Source organism: Phlebotomus papatasi, chromosome 3 (assembly GCF_024763615.1).
Source record: "Phlebotomus papatasi isolate M1 chromosome 3, Ppap_2.1, whole genome shotgun sequence".
In the NCBI taxonomy this organism is placed as follows: domain Eukaryota; kingdom Metazoa; phylum Arthropoda; class Insecta; order Diptera; family Psychodidae; genus Phlebotomus; species Phlebotomus papatasi.
In genome coordinates, this window is record NC_077224.1 from 65,896,221 (window position 1) to 65,916,785 (window position 20,565).

Consider the following 20,565-nt stretch of genomic DNA (forward strand, 5'->3'; position numbering starts at 1 on the left):
TAAAATTGAGCCTCATCGTGATATAATTTAGTTTCTCAATCTGTTTGTGCAGCTAAATTATATCACGATAAGGCTCAATTTTATTTAAAAATAGGTGAAAAATCCCAATTTCAAAGGTGTCCCACTTCCCCCCTACGACAATGGTCGACGCAACAGACGATATAGTCAAAACTTATGAGAAAAAATAATTTTTTACAAGATTAGAAAATTGAACTACATTTATGTAACTTGGAAATTATTATTTCAAAATCATTTAATTATATCTATTTACATAATTTTACAAAAAGACAATTTTCAAGACCTTAAATGTGTTTATTATAATTTGTTCATTTTTTCAAAAAAATTCAAATTAATGTTGGTCTACATTAAGTTACACAGAGAGAAATTTCGATTCGAGAAATGGTTTCTATAATTAATCCTATTGCGGATAAGAGCAGATTTATCTAAATTTAACTTATTTTTAGAAATTATAACTTCTAAAACTCAGATTTATCCTAAACAGGATTAAATTTGTAAATAAAGTTGATTAATTTTAGAAAAATATGGGATTGATTTTAAAAAATCTGAAGATAGAAAAATTTGAAGAGAGTTTTTAGAAACAATGAAGGGGTAGATAACTGTCCCGCTCACGATTTACTCAAATGCCGATCTGTCGATTTCTTCAAAAAATGATGCCGATTTGCCGATCTCTTGTTGATCTGCTGATCTTGTGTCAATCTGACGATTCCATGCCGATCTGCCGATTTCTGGCCAAACTGTGCCAATCTACAGATTTTTAGCTCCTTATCGACACTATTTTTCCGATCGTCGCTTACAGTACACTCTGTGAGAGCTACTTATTCACCCCTTTAAATAATTGATTTTATCTTCCCAAACGGTCAATACTAGAGATCTATTATTAATTTCATAAGTTCTGGATTGATTTTAGAAATTATGTAAGATTTATAGAAACCCTCTGTGTTGATTTTAGAATCAAAGTGCTTAATTTTGGAATTTATCAGATTGATTATAACAGTTTTTCAAAATCCATTCTTAGAAACATTCTGGGTTGACTTTATATATTGAACACTTATTTTTAGAAATGTTGTAGGAGCAATTTAAGATACTTAGGGGAAAGTACTCTCCCTTCGAAAGTTGACGCTTTCGATTAATATGAATTCCTTTTAGTTTTCCTAAGAGATTTATGGCCTCTACATACTACAGAAATTTATGTCCATATTTTAGAGTTTTTCCTACACAAGCGTAGGGAATTTGCTTCAATATGGACATAAATTTCTCTAGTGTGTAGAGGCCATTACACATAATTATTACATAACTATCAATAATTGGTAATAACATAACTAATATTTAATAGAAATGTGTAACTCTCTTAAGAAAAATAAAAGAAAATTCACATTATTCGAAGGTATGAACGTTCGAAGACAGAGTATTTCTCTGCAATTAGATTATTAATATAAGTTTTATTTATTTTTCTAAAATATTTTTATAATTTTTAATTAAAATCTTGGATTTCGTGTAATTTTCTAATTTATTTTATTTTAATTTTCACTTCTTTTTTTATAAATACAGAGAATCTATAGAAATGGTCGCATGAAAAGAGCAAGGACCATCACTCCCTTACACAATATCGTCTTCGAAACCATTGCAGAGCATTTTCATATTGATCCTTCAATTGTTCTAACTGGTTACCTGGATTCTGACCAAAATGTCAACCTTATGAGTAATTTCTTTGCAAAGCATGGGATTTTGGTAATTTATTTTACCTATAGTATATTTCCTCGAGCTCCTGAAGACTCAGGAAGATACAATTCCCTGATGGAATGGCAAGATGCTGAAAAAAGGAGTGAGAGAATCATTATGTCTTACAATGAGCCAAATAATCTTCATCCATCCTGTGTTATGATCTATCGTGTGAATAATGAAGAAGAAATCACCATTAGGAATCATGAGAATATCATTTATTCGAGATTTTTCAAACCCCTTGAAACTGGTGAGACATTGTTGACAAGATTTCTGGACGACTTTCACGGCTATCTGGAGTCTGATCCTCTGAAATCCGTTGAAAATGACATCAGATCCACTCAGGCTTCTTTAGGAAGTGCCAGAGGATCTCTGAATAAGAAATTTCTCAATATTGTGCATGATCTGAGAGCAATAGATGATGCTATTCAAAAGAGACCAATCTGCGAGATTGATGATGAGCTCTTCAATGGCTTTCTGATTGTAGACATTGTGATTGAAGAAACGTCGAATATGCCCAAGAAAGTGGCTGAAATTGAGGAAATTTTTCTGAAATGGTTAAAACAGATTAATACAATTCTCGTAAAATGTCATCAGATTTACAAAGATCCTCCTGGGGCGAGTCCTCTTGATGAACTGAAGCACTGGAGAAGTGTAATCATTGAGTACAGTTTTGTTGAAGATGAAATCAAGAAGAAGGAATTTGTAAATGTTGAAAAATGCCTCACATTGGCAAAATCCAGCCTTATAAAGGTAAAAAAATTGAAAAGATTGATAATTTAATAAAAGTTTTTACATAAATCTTTATTTATTATTATTTTTTTTTATTATTTTAGTAATTTAAAAAAATCAGTCAATAATTTCTGTGATTAGAATGTTTGAAAGTATTAAAAATTGCTGAAAATTTAATTTGGTTTTTTAGGAATGGAAGAAAACTAAAGAAAATTTGCATATTTCTCGCACTAAAGCAGATGATAAATATACCTTTCTCAATTCCATTGCAAAATTCTTCCATAATCTCGATGAGAAGTCTCCATGGGACATTCTGGATCAATTTAGAAGTCTCTTAATAGTGATCAAAAATGTCAATGATATGTCTCTATACTACGGAAAGCCCAAGAGTATTTGTGAATTTGTAAAAATTTTCATAAATCAATTGGTTTTGGCATGTCAAAATTACATTGAGGGTGAAGATGGATCTGTGTGGTCCCAGGACAAATCAAAAGTTTGCGAAAAGATCAGAGTCTCGAGACATTTACTCACAACTTTTGAAGAGAAGTACAATGAAATTGCTGATTGGGAATGTTCACTGCAGAGTATCTTCCATGAGAAGTCTTACATGATGAAGAAGATGCTACACATTGAAGAAATCCTTAATATCATGGAATCCTTTGCGGTTCTTGATCGAATAAGGATGTCTTCCATGGAAGGATATTCTAAGAAAATGAAGAGTAATTTTAAAGAAATGGTTAGTGCTACTCTTTCACCTTTTGACTGCAACAACAGAGACTTTGAAGAACAATATCAGAGGTTCTTGAAGGATACCAAAGAAGTCGAGATGCAAATTTCTCAAATGATGATAGAAAAGATCAAAGAATGTCCCACTTCAAGTTCAATGCTTCTGATTTTGAATCAATATAAAAAATTTAATTTAAAAGCTCTCTGTATCAGGCAACAATATGTCGAAGTCGTGAAGAAGCTCGAAGATGAAATTATGAACCTCTTTGATGTGTAAGGATTCAATGAAGATACCATAAATTAAAATGCATAAGTCTTTTTTTTTGAATATCTTTTAGTTATAACAAGGGGTATCATTCCAAAGAAAACTGTTCTTCTAAAAGAATTGCATGCTTAAGAAGTTTGTTAAGATCCGTTGAAGATCCGATAACAAACGTTCTTGACTACCATTCTGGGAAAATAGCAGGACCATTGATAGATTGTATGCTTCGATTCAAATATTTGAAAGACATCATTTTGATTGAGGAAAAGGATATCTACGAAAAGTGGAAATTGAAGATAACTGAAGAAGTCAATGCAGTCTTAAAGGATCCAGTCTTCATCAGAGATTCAACCGAATCCGAATACTCCGTCAATTTCAATGACAAAATTTACCAAGCAATTTGTGAGTCGGATAAAATGTTGAAAATGGGTTTCGAACTTCCAAAAATTTCAAAAATTCTTCTAAATTCGAAAACCAATCTCTTGACGAACAGAGATGCCCTTTTAGAATGCGTGAAGAAAGATAGGAAATTACGAAGGTAATATTTAGAATTATTTTTTAAATTTACATTAAATCTACTTCAAATTTCCAGATCAATTCCCTTGGTTTTCCTGGACATAATGACTCCTCATCTTAAAAAAATTGACCGAATGTTCATAGAGGGACAAACAGTTCTTTTCTGGATGTCCAATTACCTTCCAATTTTTATCGCTGATCTCAACAAAGTGCTAGACAATGTTGAACACCATGTCAAACAGATTAATGATCGTATACTCATCATTGAAGAAAATCTAAAGGACATATCGGAAATAACTCTAGCTGTGGTTCCAGAAGTTGCGCTAACAGTTGATGAGATCAGAAAAATGAATGTGGATCATTTGAACAATATGAAGAGCGTGATATCTTCAAAATCGAATTTGATCGAAAAGTTGGTAATCGATATGATCAAGAAATTTTGCGATTTAGTAGATTTTCCAGCACTCAATTCAAAGAATGAACCACAATTTCTCATAAAGACAGAAGCGAAAGATTATTCAAAAGATTATTCAAAAGATAGTGATACAACTATACGATTACCAATTGACAAGTATGACTGGATTGACTTTGCTGATCTTCCCAGGAAGGTCATATTGCCATCTGAAGAGGATGAAGCTCTGCTCCTGTACAAAGAATTTGATAAAATCATCTTCAATGTGAGATTCTTCCATAGATCTTGCATGGATGTCTTCAATTTTTTCTTTGATCAATTTTTAACGAGCCTCGTTAATGCTTTTCAAAGTACCCTTACCTTCCTCAGGAAATACTTCATCAAAAGATATGAAGAAAGCGAAACAATTCATCCAATTATTAAAGCTGATTTAATTATGAATTCCTATGAATTTTCCTTGCAACCAACAGTTAAAGAGATTGAAGCTGGAATTCATCAAATTCTCAATAATTTGATATTTTTCTTCAACAATATTGAACCTTGGGGCTTGATGGCAAAAACTAATGAACGGAAGAAGATGCGTCTCAATGAATGGGAAAGATTGTATCCAACAAATGTGTCCCCTTTTATTGCAGAACGTATTGATTTTGCACAGATTTTTGGGGATTTTTATTTGGATCTGGAGAAGGATGTACAAATATTGATCGAGGTAAGTGAATAACGTTTGGAAGTTTTTTTTCAGTTTAGTACTAAGACGGTGGTGGACGTACAAAATTTTGAATTTACTCAAAAGCTTGAATTTTATTTTTTTTTTAAATTTATAAATTTAGGACCTTAAAAATGACTATGAATATCTTTGGACCCTTAATAAGAAAGAGATCAACAATCAAATAATCCAATCAAAACCATCAACCATTGAAGTAGAAAAGATTCTTGATGAACTTTCAGAAGCCGTAGTTGATATTGAAACCCAGAAAACACGTACTTTTGATGCAATCCCTCTTACAATATCAATTGAAAAGGCAATGGATAGCATTTTGTATGAAATCTGGAATTGGAAGAAAGATCTCAATGAAGACATTCTTCGAGGCATCAAGAGGGAAGTTAACAATTTAGATAAGTCTATTCAGAAACATATAACTACTCTCAAAAGACCTCTTAAAGAAATCGATGATGTCCACAGGGTCTTTGAATGCCTGACAATTGTTAGGGAAACCGACATAGAGATAGTTAAACAAAGAGATATGGCATCAGAGATTCTCTATCTTCTAAAGTCCCATGGCTATATCGTTCCTGAGGGTGATTTTGATGCAATATACAAACTTGATCGAAGTCATAGCGAATTGATGATACTAGAAAAGGAGATGAGGAAGCAATTGTTGGAAATTTCAGATCGTATGGAAGCAGATTTGATGCAGAAAACCAAGGATTTTGAAGAGGAATGGGAAAGTTTTGAAGAAGAGTATCACAATTCAGGACCTCTTATACCAGGAATACCTGGAAAAGTTGCATCAGATCGACTTTTCCTGTTTTCAACTCGTTTTGATCAGATCTTCAAGCTCTACGAGACCATTCAGAGTGGTGAGAAGTTGTATGGATTTCCAGTGAGTGAAAATAAGAGTGTTATTGTGAGGAAAAAAGAACTTGAATCTCTCAAAAAACTATACAATCTCTACAATGATATTCAAAATCTGGATACCAAGTACCGTCAAACAAAGTGGTTTGAAGTCAATGTAGAGAAATTAATGGAGGAACTTAAAGAAATCCAGAGTAGATTCACAAGACTACCTTCTAGTCTCAAACAGTGGAAAGCCTATGAAGAGCTCAAAAGGAAACTAACAGAGATGAATGACATTTGTCCGTTGATAGATCTCTTGCGCAACGAAGCAATGAAGGATCATCATTGGAACAATCTCAGTAAATGTCTTAAGATCCCATTGGACATCAACAGTGATCAATTTACTCTTGGCACAATCTTAGAAGCTTCAATTCTTGAAGTCCGAGATGAAATTGAAGATATTGGCATAGCAGCTCTTAAAGAAAAAGAAATTGAGGAAAAATTACGTCAAATTGACGAAACTTGGACTAACATGAATTTCCCCGTTGCAGAATTTAAGGGTCGTGGAAATTTTTTGCTAAAAGGAACAGAAACTCAGGATCTTCTTGCACAACTAGATGACACCCTTTTGGTACTTAATTCATTGGCTGCCAATCGATACAATGAGGTCTTTATGAAACGAACCCGACTTTGGATAGAGAAGCTCACAAAAACCAGCAGTAATCTAGATATGTGGCTTCAGGTCCTTTACAAAAAAACAGTTCTTAAAATTTTCTTTAAGTTAACTCTTTATAAATTTTAGGTTCAAAATCTATGGCTCTATCTTGAAGCGGTATTTATGAGTGGCGATATATCCCGCCAACTTCCCGTTGAAGCAAAACTCTTTTCAAATGTTGATTTGAATTTCTCGAGAATTGTCTACAGAGCACTTGGAATTGATAAAGTTGTAGAATGTTGTACACATCCTGATTTACAAGCAGTCTTTCCCATAATTATGATAGATTTGGAACATTGTCTAAAATCACTGTCGAGTTACTTGGAGAAGAAGAGAAGGTTGTTTCCAAGGTTTTTCTTCATTTCTGATGCCATCTTAATTGAAATCCTTGGTGAATCTACGGATCCTAAAGCTATTCAGCCACATTTAATCAGTCTCTTTGATGGTATATCGAAAGTGAGTTTCAAAGAAGACACCCAAGATCAAATTGAAGCCATTCTGTCGACAAATGGAGAGAAGGTTCCCTTAATAAAACTTGTAGGGTGTGCTGATAGTGTTGAAATTTGGCTTGGAGAATTGCTCAAAGAAATGCAAAATACCATTAAGATTATTGCTGCAGATATGGCTAGAGCAGTTGTCGAGAAGAAATTCAACTTTGTGACGGAATTTGAAAAATATACCGGACAAATGGGAATAATAGGACTTCAAATCCTTTGGACAGAACGATCAGAGTTAGCCCTGAGGAAGAGTAAATATGATTCTTCCATTATGAAGCAAACTAATATATTTTTCCTAGAACTTCTAAATCAACTGATTGATCAAACTGCATCGGAACTTACACCATTGGACAGGATAAAGTATGAAGCTATGATTACTATTCATCTTCATCAAAGGGATATCTTTCAGACGCTTTATAGCATGAAGGTAACCAGTAGTCAGAATTTTGAATGGCAGAAACAACAGAGGTTCTACCTTATTGAAGAAACCGATGTCATTGCTATCAAGATCACAAATGTCAATTTCAACTATCAGAATGAATACCTTGGTGTTACTGATCGTTTGGTAATTACTCCTCTTACCGATCGTTGCTATATAACATTGGCTCAGGCTATTTCTTTGAATATGGGAGGAGCACCTGCTGGTCCAGCTGGAACTGGGAAGACAGAAACTACTAAGGATATGGGAAAGAGTCTTGGGAAGTATGTTGTAGTCTTCAATTGCTCAGATCAAATGGATTTTCGTGGATTGGGACAGATTTTCAAGGGACTTTCTGAATCAGGATCCTGGGGATGTTTCGATGAGTTCAACCGAATTGAATTGTCTGTCCTTTCTGTTGCGGCTCAACAAATAGGTATCCTGCTAAATGCACGAAAGGAAGGTAGACAAAAGTTCACTTTCAGTGATGGTGAATCCTTGAAATTGAACATGGAATTTGGTATATTTATTACAATGAATCCTGGATATGCTGGGCGTCAGGAGTTACCGGAAAACCTTAAAGTCATGTTCAGATCAGTTGCGATGATGGTGCCAGATCGACAGATCATTATACGGGTCAAACTTGCAAGTTGTGGCTTCAAAGAGAACATTATACTGGCTCGGAAGTTCTTCACTCTCTACAAATTATGTGAAAATCAATTATCCACTCAAATTCATTATGATTTTGGATTGAGAAATATCCTGTCAGTTCTTCGTACACTTGGTGTTCAAAAACGTTCTAACGTCAAGGAAAGTGAACAGGCTACTCTTATGAGAGTACTTACAGATATGAACCTATCTAAATTGATTGCCGAAGATAAACCCATATTTCTATCTCTCATCCATGATCTCTTTCCAAATGTAAAGCTGTACAAATCTCAGTACAGTGATCTTCAGAGTTCAATAAAGGAATACACTAAGCGTGAGAACTTGATAAATGCTCCGGATTGGAATCTCAAAGTGCAGCAACTCTATGAGACTTGCTTGGTCAGGCATGGCATAATGGTGATGGGAGAAACATTTACCGGCAAAACTACAGCTATGAAAGCTTTGCTTGAACATTTCGGAAACATTGGACAGAAGTATCAGACCATGAGGATGAATCCAAAATCCATAACATCAGCTCAAATGTTTGGAAGACTCGATGTAGCAACGAATGAATGGACTGACGGTATCTTTTCAATACTCTTTCGTAAGATCAGCAAAGTTAAAGACAATGAATATTTCTGGCTTATTCTGGATGGACCAGTGGATACCATTTGGATTGAAAATCTCAATTCAGTTCTCGATGACAACAAGACCCTTACTCTTGCAAATGGTGATAGGATTGTCATGTCGCCCAATTCAAAGTTAATTTTTGAAGCTGACAATGTTGACAATGCCTCACCAGCCACAGTATCACGACTTGGAATGGTCTACCTCAGTTCGTCAGTTCTTAAGTGGTCCGACATCCTAAAGAGTTGGGAAGTAAAGACTAAGAAACACATTGCTAAACCGGCTAAGAAATGCTTTGATGAAAGTTTCAAAGAACTCTTGGAGTTTGTTACTACAAAGTTATCTCCGAAAATGAAGATTACTGAAAATGCTTATGCTAGACAATGCACAGATATTCTGAATTGCTTGATCAAGTCTCAATCTGGTATCCTAGAAGAGGATGTTGTCCAGAAGCTTGCTCTATACTCAATGATTTGGTCCTTGGGAGCATTACTAGATACAAATGATAGAAAGAAATTGCAGAAGTATATTCAAAATCATCCAGCAAGTCTACCATGGCCAAAAGTCTCTGACGACCAGTCGATTTTTGATTTCTTCATTAATGACATAGGAGAGTGGGAGCACTGGAAAACCAATATTGCAGATTATGTTCAACCAATTGGAGAATCTCTGAGATTTTCCCAAATAATCATTCCTAATGTAGAAAGTATTCAGATGACTTATCTACTAAAACTTCTTTGGAAGGAGAAGAAGTCGGTTTTGTTGATTGGAGAGCAAGGGACTGGAAAAACCATTACAATACAGCAACTGATGAGAACGTTCAATCCTGAGGAATACACAACGAAAACTTTGAACTTCTCTTCCCTAACTACGCCAGATATGTTTCAAAGGACTATTGAGGGCAATGTGGACAAGAGAACTGGAACCACATATGGTCCACCTGGACACAAGAAACTAACTCTCTTCATTGATGATCTGAACATGCCGATGATCAACGAATGGGGTGATCAAACTACAAATGAAATTGTTCGTCAACTTATGGAGTTTGATGGATTTTATTCGTTGACAAGACTTGGGGAGTTCAATAAAATACACGATCTTCAATTCTTAGCTGCAATGATTAATCCCGGTGGCGGACAAAATGATATACCAAATCGTCTGAAGAGACAGTTTACGATTTTCACATGTGCATTACCGAGTGAAAATTCCATCGATAGGATATTTACTGAAATAGCTAAGGGGTACTTCCATCCTAGTCGATTTACAAGTGAAATCGTAGACTTTTACCCGACTTTGGTCAAAATGACGAGAAAACTATGGCAGATTACCAAGGACAACCTACTACCGTCTCCCGCCAAATTCCACTATGTTTTCAATCTTAGGGATATTTCTCGTATTTGGCAAGGAATCCTTCAAATTGAACCAGCTGAATGTCAGACAATTGAGAATTTGCTAAGACTCTGGCTCCATGAAACACGAAGAGTAATGGCAGATCGGTGTATTGTTATTGAGGATCAACAATGGTTTGTTAATGTTCAAAAAGATCTTTGTGGAGAATTTGTGAAAACTTTATCTGAAGAAGCCTTGGATGATGATATCTATTTCGTAAATTTTCTGAGAGACATCCCTGAAGTCGACGAAGCTGATAGCGAGAACATAGATAACGAAGCCTTACTGGAAGTACCTAAGGTCTACGAAGAAGTGAAGAACACTGATAATTGTGTCAAGAAAATAGAAATGTTTATGGGACAATTCAATGAAAGCGTTCGTGGAGGAAAGCTGAATTTGGTTCTGTTTCAAGATGCTCTAAAACATTTAGTTATCATTTCGAGGATCCTCAACATGGAAAGGTAAACTTCTGATTATCTTTAAAAGACAACATAGGAATTTTTATAGAATTAATGTAAATTTTCAGGGGTAATGCTTTGCTTGTTGGCATTGGTGGTTTCGGTAAGAGAAGTCTTACCAAACTAGCTACATTCATTGCGGGATATGAGTTCTATAGCATAACTCTTACAACTGGATATAATACCACAAATCTCCTTGAAGACATAAAGACAGCCTACAAGAGGGCCGGGCTAGGCAATGGTGTCACGTTTCTCTTTACAGATGCTGATGCTGTGGATGAAACTTTTCTGGACTATTTGAACAATCTTCTGACTTCTGGTGAAATTCCCAATCTTTTCTCCAAGGAAGAGTATTCAGATATAGCTAATGAACTGTCAACGGCGTTGATGAAGACAGGTGATCCCAAAGCGGTCTACACTCTTGAGAAATTGATTCAGATCTTTATGTCTTCCGCTAAGAAAAATTTTCATTTAGTCCTTTGCTTTTCACCTGTTGGAACCAACCTAAGGGCATGGACAATAAAATTTCCAGGCTTATTGTCGGGATGCACCATTGATTGGTTTCAAGATTGGCCAGAAAGTGCAAGACTAGCAGTAGCTCAGCATATTTTGAAAGACTTTGATATAATCTGTGATGCCAAAGCTAAGGAAAATCTTATAAAATCTATTACTGATATTCATGGGATTGTTCAAGGAGTTGCAGATGAGTATTTTGAGAGATTCCGACGAAAGGTATACATTATCCCTAAGAAATTTCTAAATTTCCTGGAAAACTACAAGGAACAGTATGTAAAGAAGAAACTTCAGATTGAGACAATGTCCAACAGGATGAAAGGTGGAATTCAGAAACTCCTTGACGCAGCAGATGCAATTAAAATTCTTAAAGTTGAACTCCTAGACAAGGAGAAAGATATCGATCAAGCTACAGCACAAGCAGATAAAGCCCTAAAACTCGTTGAGGAGTCTACAAAAGTGGCAGAAGAAGCTCGTAATAAAGTAATGGTGATCAAAACTGAAGCTGAAGTCTTGGTGGATGAAATTGAGAAAGATAAGGAAGTTGCTGAAAAGAAACTTGAAGATGCTCGACCAGCACTAGAAGAAGCTGCCCAAGCCTTATTGACTATAAAATCAACTGATATCTCAACTGTTCGCAAACTAGCTAAACCTCCTCATTTAGTTACCCTTATCATGGATGCCGTTCTCATATATTTCAATGAAAAAATTGAAAAAGTCTCTCTTGATAAGGAGAAGAAGTTTCTGAATGCTTCGTACAAGACTTCCTTAAAAATCATGGCTAGTACAAAATTCCTTCCGAGACTTTTGAACTTCAATAAAGATCGGATCAATGGTGAAACAATGGATCTCCTTGTACCGTATCTAAGATATAAGAGTTATAATTTTGCTGCGGCAAATTTAGCTTGCGGAAATGTGGCTGGTTTGTTGTCATGGACAATTGCTATGACTAAGTACTATGCCGTTAATCGGGAAGTACTTCCTCTAAAAGCTGCATTAGTTATTCAGGAAGCTAAATATCGAACAGCTTTGAAAGAGTTGGAAAAAGCTGAAACTATGCTTAAAGAAACAGAAAATGAGCTGGCTGTTATACAAAAAGAACTCAACGAAACTATGGCAAGGAAGGAAGTTGTTATGGCAGAAGCTACAGAGTGCAAGAATAAATTGGATGCAGCATCCCAATTGATATCAGGTACTGTGAATCTTTCTTAAGTATGCCAATAGAATAACTGACGAAGAATAAGTTTAATGCAATAGGGAGATGACTTGCTTCCAGGTGCGTCAGGAATGCTGATCTTTTCAGAAACCAAACAACAATGTTTTTTTGCCAAAGCTTTCGACGCGACTGAAGAAGGCACACTGTCGCGTCGAAAGCTTTGGCGAAAAAACATTGTTGTTTGGTCTCTGATAGGATCTGCATTCTTGACGCACCCGGAAAAAGGTCATCTCCCTATTGCATTACACTTCCCTGTTGGTATATTTACGTATTTTTGTTTTTGCCTTAACTTTAGGTCTTGGAGAGGAAAAAGTTCGCTGGAGTGAACGAATTGAACAATTTAAAGATGAAATTCAGATGTTAGTCGGTGATATCTTCTACATTTGTGGCTTCTTATCATATGCCGGAGCTTTCAATGAAGAATTCCGTAGCTTGGTGTTGAATACGCTAAAGAAGAAACTTGAAGAATATCAAGTTCCACATCAGGAATCCTTCAATTTGGTCAACTACTCAGTTGATCGAAGTGTTGTAAGTGAATGGATGCTCTTTGGTCTTCCTGATGATGACTTTTCAATCCAAAATGGCATCTTAGTGACTCAATCGGATAAGTATCCACTTTTGATTGATCCTCAATCTCAAGGAGTATCCTGGATTGAACAGATGGAGAGTAAAAATGGACTGATTATTCTGCAGCAGAATATGAGAAACTTCCAAATGAAGATGGAAAATGCCATTGAAAACGGGCATGTTGTATTACTGAAAGATGTTGATGAAAAAATTGATCCGTGCCTGACGAATGTCCTGGATAAAAATCTCGTAAAGAGTGGTACAACACTTAAAGTTGTCATTGTGGACAAGGAAGTGACTTGGAATGAGAATTTTAGGCTGTACATCACAACTAAGATGGAAAATCCATTCTATAGCCCAGAAATTTCCTCCATAACAACTATTGTTGATTTTACAGTAACAATAAGTGGACTTGAGAACCAACTTCTTGGACGTGTGATTCGTTACGAGAAGGCTGAATTGGAACAAGAACGGGTGAAATTAATTGAAGATATTACGAAGAATGTGAGAATTATGGAGGAGTTAGAGAAGAATCTACTTGAGAAACTATCTTCAATTGAGGGGAGTATATTGGATGATTTAACTCTTCTTGAGATGTTGAATAACAGCAAAGCAACTTCAATTGATATCAAAAAGAAGTTGATCAGTGCGGGGAAGACCGAAGTGAAGATTAACAGTGTAAGAGAAGAGTATCGATCAATTGCCACGAGAGGAAGTATTTTGTACTTCCTTATTTCAACTCTACCGGAAATCAATCATATGTACCGAACATCTTTGGCTCAATTCCTCGTTATAATTGATAAATCCTTAGTACAAGCAAAACCATCGACAAATTTAACAACGAGACTCTTGTCTATCATCAACAAGATGACCATAAACATCTTCAGATATCAAAGTAGGGGTCTATACGAGAAGCATAGATATACTTTTGCTCTTCTTATGGCCTTAAAAATTGATCTTCAATCGGGGAAGGTAGATCCTTTGGAATTTGGATATTTCTTGAAAGGTGGTTCTGCTATTGATCCATCAAGCGTACCAAAAAATCCTTTTAAGTGGCTCCAAGATAACGTTTGGCTCAGTACTATTGAACTGGCTACGTTGGAAAAATTCTCAACAATACTTGATGACATGGTGGCTAGAGAAAATGCCTGGAAGGGTTGGTATTCAAAGGCTAATCCAGAAAAAGCTGTCATTCCTTTTAAATTGAGCAATGGAGAGAATCTCAATAATTTCCATAAGCTTCTATTGATCAAGGCTTTCTGTCCTGATCGCGTTCTCAGTCAAAGTCAGAAATATATTAATGAATCATTGGGCAGTGATTTTCTACAACCGATCCTAATTAGCTTCAATGAGCTTTGTGAAGAAAGTTCGGCTGTAACACCTCTTATTTGTCTCCTATCAATGGGATCTGATCCAACAGCTGACATTACTGAACTGGCAAGGAAACATGAAGTAACTTTGTATAGTGTTTCAATGGGTCAGGGTCAAGAGATTTTAGCCAGAAAGCTCTACGAGAATGTGATGTCAGAGGAAGGTGGATGGTTACTTATTCAAAATTCGCATTTGGCGTTGGATTACATGAATGAACTCTTTCTGGAATTGACTGAGAAAGAGAAACACCAAAATTATCCAGATAATACGAGAATATGGATAACATCTGCTGAAGATGAGAAATACCCGATTAATTTACTTCAGATATCCATTAAGTATTCCAATGATCCCCCTTCTGGACTTAAAGCAGGACTGAAGATGACCTATGGAAACTTAACTCAAGACATGTTGGACTTTTCGAATTCGAAATACTACATTCCCCTTATTTATGCCATATCTTTCATGTATACCGTTGTACAGGTGCATATACATAGGGTAAGTGTGCCAAATTCCGGCCAGCTGGCAATTCCGGCCACCATTTCTGTTCCTCAAATTTCCATGAATTTTTAGTTATTAATCCAGAGATTATACAATGCAAAAGAATAACAAAAGAATGTAGCTTCGACAAACGAGATGACGTGAAAAAGATATTGGAAGAATTCCCGAAGGGCAAGGAACTATGAGAATGAAGGTGGCCGAAATAGGGCACCAAAGCTATGTCTATATTTTTATTCATTTTAAAATGTATTAAGAATGATTTTAAAGTAAATAAAGACGATAAACTGTCTACAAGGTTCTAAGCGACATTCCTTAAATAGAAGGAATGAAAAAAATAATTTCTTTTAAAGATATTACATTTCAAACTTGAGACTTTGGCGCTTGCATGCAACTATGCCAAAATTTGGCACACTTACCCTAGTCCTAAAATTAAAAAAAAAACGGTTTTGATAATTTTCTTTTTTTCAAAAATCAGGAACGAAGAAAATACGGCCCTATTGGATGGAATATCCCCTATGAATTTAATTCAGCTGACTGGCTATCGAGTTGTATGTTTGTTCAGAATCATCTTCAGGAAGTGGAATCAAGAGTCAGTTCACTAAATTGGTCTGCAATTCGATACATGCTGAGTCAGGTTCATTTCGGTGGAAGAGTTACAGACAACATGGATAAGAGACTCCTAACGGCCTTCACGCAAATGTGGTTTGAAAATTCCATCATCCAGGATGACTTTCAACTTCGTCCTGGATATCCTGTGATTAAATTAAAAACCAAAGAAGACTATTTGGATTATTTTGAGAAAATGGATGAGGCAGATGGACCAGAAATATGTGGACTTCATCGAAATATAGAAATTAATTACAATGTTATGGTTGTTGAAAATATTCTCAATACAGCCCTTGCTGTTCAACCAAAAGGTGCTGGTGGAGCTACCAGAGATGGAGAGTCCAGAGAGTCCCAAGTGACACGTCAAACAAAGGAATTACTCCAAAAACTTCCTGCCCAATTTGATATGCATGAGGTTGAATTGAGACTCGTGGAAATGGATATACTGAATCCAATGGCAATATTCCTCAGACAAGAAATTAACTCCATGCAGTACCTTTTGGGAGTTATTGGGAAGAATCTGAAGGATTTACTTTTGGCAATTGATGGGATGATCGTTATGAGTGCTGCCCTGCAAGATACCATGGACACATTGTATGATGGAAAGATTCCCAAGGCGTGGGAGAAATGTAGTTGGCCGACAACTGAGAGACTCGGGTTCTGGTTTGGGGACTTACTCAAGAGAAATGAGTTTCTTCGCTCTTGGTGCTTCAATGTGAGTATTCTCAGTGTTTCTCAACATTTAAGGGATAATTAATTGATTATATTTAACTCTCTGAACATGGAAACAAATTTAATATGGCCATTTTAATAACAGCCTACATCCTTTTTATTTTAATTGTCAATTTAAAATAAAATTTGATGATAAACGTTTAAGGATAGAAACATTAGATTTTTGGAAGATTTTTAGAATACTCGAAACCAATAATGTATTTTTGTTTGAAGAATTTTTTAAATCAATTGTAGGTCGCACAAGAGTATCTCCCCGTAATGTAGAATCTGAATATGTGCACTTAATTTTTTTTTGTTCAAAACCATTTGGGGGAAACTAGGGCATTGCCGAACAATTGCGATTTTTCAGTTAGATATTAGATTTTAAAGGACAAAAGCTGTATGAATTCATAGATACTATAGGGATCCTTGTCCTGTGAAGAAATTGTCGACATAGTCCAATTGATGTAGAATTAAAAATCTATGTTCGATACTACCACACTATCCCATGATCGGTAGTACCCCAGTTTATTCGAGATTTATTATATTTTATCACAAATACAAGATCTTTTCATCGTGCGGGATTCGAAACTTAGAATTTCGAGAGTCGAGATAGGGATCTTTCTGCCAAAGTGCTGACGTTTCAACCACTGGACCACAAGATCCCCAGTTTCGTTAGTAAAAAATATAAAATTTATCAGAAACGATATCTGAGACGTTAAGATAATTCATAAATCCTCAATTTTCAACTAAAAGTACGGTCTGGTAGAGTATAGTGGCTGGATTAAGGCGGATTAAGAATTGAATTGAATTGAATTGAATTTATTTCATCTCATTCTTGACCTTCCCATCTCCCTATGCGTCCACCGCGGTCTTAGCGTTGATTCCAACCACCAGGACTAAACGGTGGAAATGTCCTTTCTCTGGTTGTATGTTTCGGTTTTACAATATGTTTTACATTTTATTGGGGATCTTTCGGTCTCTTTCAATTTTTATTCGTTACTGTTTCAGTGATTCGATGTTCCATTCATCAGGTCTATAAAACGTTTTTGAACAATTTTGGTTCTATTTAAAAAAAAAGGATTTTCAGATGAAGGGGACATTGTATTCCTAAAACGTTAGAAAATCAAATTAATTTAATAAATAATAATAACAATAATGGTGCCACAACGTTCCTTACAGGAACAAGGCCTTCCCACAAGGGGAGTTCGGGACATCCATTATTATTTTTTTCTTATACAGGGATGGGGTTGTCAGTCCCATGTCCCGTGGAATCAAGTGCAGTGAAGCTCACTGGATGCAATTCGAACCTCTTAACGCCAGAAAAATTCCTGGTGACCTAGAGGGAAGTCGAACCCGGGACACTTGCATCATAGAACGAGGGCTCTACCACTTGACCCATTGAGTGCCCTTAATCAAATTAAAAGAAACGAAAAGAGGTCTTTACAATCTTTAATAAGTCCTTAATTTAAATATCAACAATTATTTATTACTATTTTTACATGCAGAAACTGCATTATTTAACATATATGGAAATTAATTACTGACCATTTTTAGCAATCTGCAGACAAATATGCTGAAACCTTTTTTTTTATATTCTGATATAAAAGAGGTTCCAGATTGATTTTTCTCTACCTTGAGCCTCGCTAATAAAAACCTAAATGCTACTTTAGAAATTTTAAATTTTAGTAAGTTTAGAAATGCTAATAGTAAATTTCTAATGCCTAAAATTAGTGGAATATAATTGGAAACAGAAATTTGAGAAATTAAATTAAAAATGCAAAATTTTAAAATAATTTTCTGAGTTTTAGAAATAATGCTTAAAGTCAAAACATAAAAAAAGTGTCTCAAACGTGCCAGTTCTCTCCTAATAGCAAATTTTTAGCGTCACTATAGAACATATTTTTCAAACAATTTAAGCGATATTTATTTTTTAAAGTTTTTTTTTCTATTTTTTTACGAATTTTATTTAATTCCAACCTACCCTTCACTTTTTATAAATTTACTATTTAATGAAATTTTATGCTTTCCTTTAATTCAGTCCCATTCAATCGTTATATTTGTATAATAGGGAAGGAAAAGTAAGCCTGATAGTACCCAAGTAGCTAAAACTGATCTTCACAACGAAAATTTTTATCAAGTCAGCCATAAATTTACTCGGTTTTGGTCATAATTTAAGGGCCTTTAAAGTCATGACTAAAAGCGGGATATCGGAAAAAAGAACTAAGATGTCTGACTTTCTAATCAAGTTCTTTTTCGAATATCGATTTTAGCCAAATTTGCAATAATGTACAAATTGCACTTAGTAAATCGAATACGTCTGCCAATTTTGTCAAGAATCGCATACACTCTGGCTTCGAACACTTCGTATTTTTCTTTTATTCCTTTAATGAATCTGATCTATTTTTTTTCAGAAAATGTGTGACTAGCTATTAAATATATTGCCACTAGGTCACATTTATTAAAATAATATGGGAAAAATATGAAGTGTTCAAAGCCAGAGGATTTGCGAAGCTGAAAGCCTTTCCATACTAACATGTATCCTGTAAAAATAGAAAATAGAAAAACCGAAGTAGAAAAGTATATGTACTAAAACCACTTTCTCATCGTATTAAGATGAAATTTTGGTACTTTATTGCACAAAAAAAATCTTTGATTTTTTTAAATTTAAAATTCTGCTGCTAACGAGCATTAAAGACGTTTAAATTACGTTTTCATGACTGTCGCCTGTAATTATGCAGTGCCACTTGGAATTACTTACGTGTTTTGCGAGATTACGTTGTGAGAAATATTTTAAAATAAACAATTATGAAATTTAACAAAGTTTATCTAAGGTAAAGTACCCTCGCTCGACCGGGTTCCTCGACTCGACCGGTGGGTCAATTTTTGAATGTTTGATGTCAATTTTGTCAATTTCTATGAATTTGTCACTGGATCGTATTATTCATGGAATTATTAACCTAATTATGTTAAATCATACGCAAAATATTATAACAAATATAAATAAATTGAATAAGTAAATCTACCGGTTGAGACGAGGAACAGGTCGAGCAAGGGCACTTTAGCTTACACCACTTCTATTTGTATTTATAGCTTATGGCTTTGTGAACGCTGTAATAACAAACGCGAATTAGGTGAAGTATGTATCGACTTTGAAGGTCGGATGCTCCTCCAAAATGAGTTTTGGAAAATTGTTCGCTATCTCTAACTACGAAATTTTGCAAAATGCGAATGGAACAGATTTATGCCCTAGACACACTTACGACTTAAACCGAGAGACGACTTAGTAGAAAATTATGGAAATGTAATTTAATCATTATTTCGAATATAATTACACTAAGCCGTCTGTCGACTAATCCTCAGGTCTTCGAGGCCCTTAGCCTCTTAAGCCCATTTGACGATCCGACCTTCAGTGTCGATACATGCTTTACTTAACTTAAGACTTATGGCTTCTACACACTAGAGTAATTTATGTCCATATTGAAGCAAATTGTCTACGCTTGTGTAGGAAAAACTCTTCAATATGGACATAAATTTCTCTAGTGTGTAGAGGCTATTATACACTAGAGAACTTTATGTCCATATTGAAGCAAATTGCCTGCGCTTGTGTAGTAAAAAGACTGTCAAATATATGGACATAAATTTCTCTAGTGTATAGAGGCCCTTCTACATTGTCTTTATTTAGAATTGTTTGTTTTTCTTATAGGGACGACCTAACCTTTTTTGGTTTGCTGGCTTATTCAATCCCAATGGCTTCCTAACAGCTATTCGTCAAGAAGGTGTCAAACGTCACAATGATTGGCCCCTGGACAGTGTTATTTTGGATAATAGTGTGCTCAACATGTTTGCCAGTGATTGCAAGAAAGCTGTTAAGGAGGGAGTCCTAGTTCATGGTTTAGTACTCGAAGGAGCTGGTTGGGATCGTAAAAATTCGGCTTTGTGTGACCCTCAGTCAAAATTGATTTATACCCAAATGCCAGTTTTTCACATTTTTGCAATATCTGGCAAAGTACCAAGGGATTATGACTACTATGAGTGTCCAGTTTATAGGACAAGTAGGAGGCAGCATTGTATTACGACATTGAGATTGAGGACTGTGAAGAAGGCAAAGGAGAAGGATACCAATTGGATTCTTAGAGGAACTGCCCTGATCACCAAGTCAAATTGATATGTATGTGTGTGTGTGTTCATGTGAAGAGATGGTGGGGGAATTGTGTAAATATTTACAGGAAAAAATAGCAACTGCCGGCGACAATAAATCATTGAAAAGTTGTGAATTGGGCGGAGTCTGTGAGAAGAGTACAGGGTGGCCACTGAGTGTGTGCGATGGCAGAAAGTGGGGTGCGCCTCGGTCCCAAAATGGCAAACCTCATTTTGTGATATTG

General features: G+C 35.4%; 1 protein-coding gene across 1 annotated transcript; it reads left to right on the forward strand.

The window, feature by feature from the left end:
- Positions 1 to 1,857: 1,857 nt before the first annotated feature.
- On the forward strand, positions 1,858 to 20,439 carry LOC129806746 (dynein axonemal heavy chain 8-like). Its single transcript, XM_055855518.1, has 9 exons — positions 1,858 to 2,493; positions 2,663 to 3,471; positions 4,053 to 5,097; positions 5,219 to 6,688; positions 6,749 to 10,701; positions 10,767 to 12,403; positions 12,723 to 14,845; positions 15,339 to 16,184; positions 19,887 to 20,439. Exons 1-9 carry the CDS (start codon positions 1,858 to 1,860, stop codon positions 20,346 to 20,348), a joined length of 12,981 nt encoding a protein of 4,326 aa, XP_055711493.1. The 3' UTR covers positions 20,349 to 20,439.
- The last annotated feature ends 126 nt before the right edge of the window (positions 20,440 to 20,565 follow it).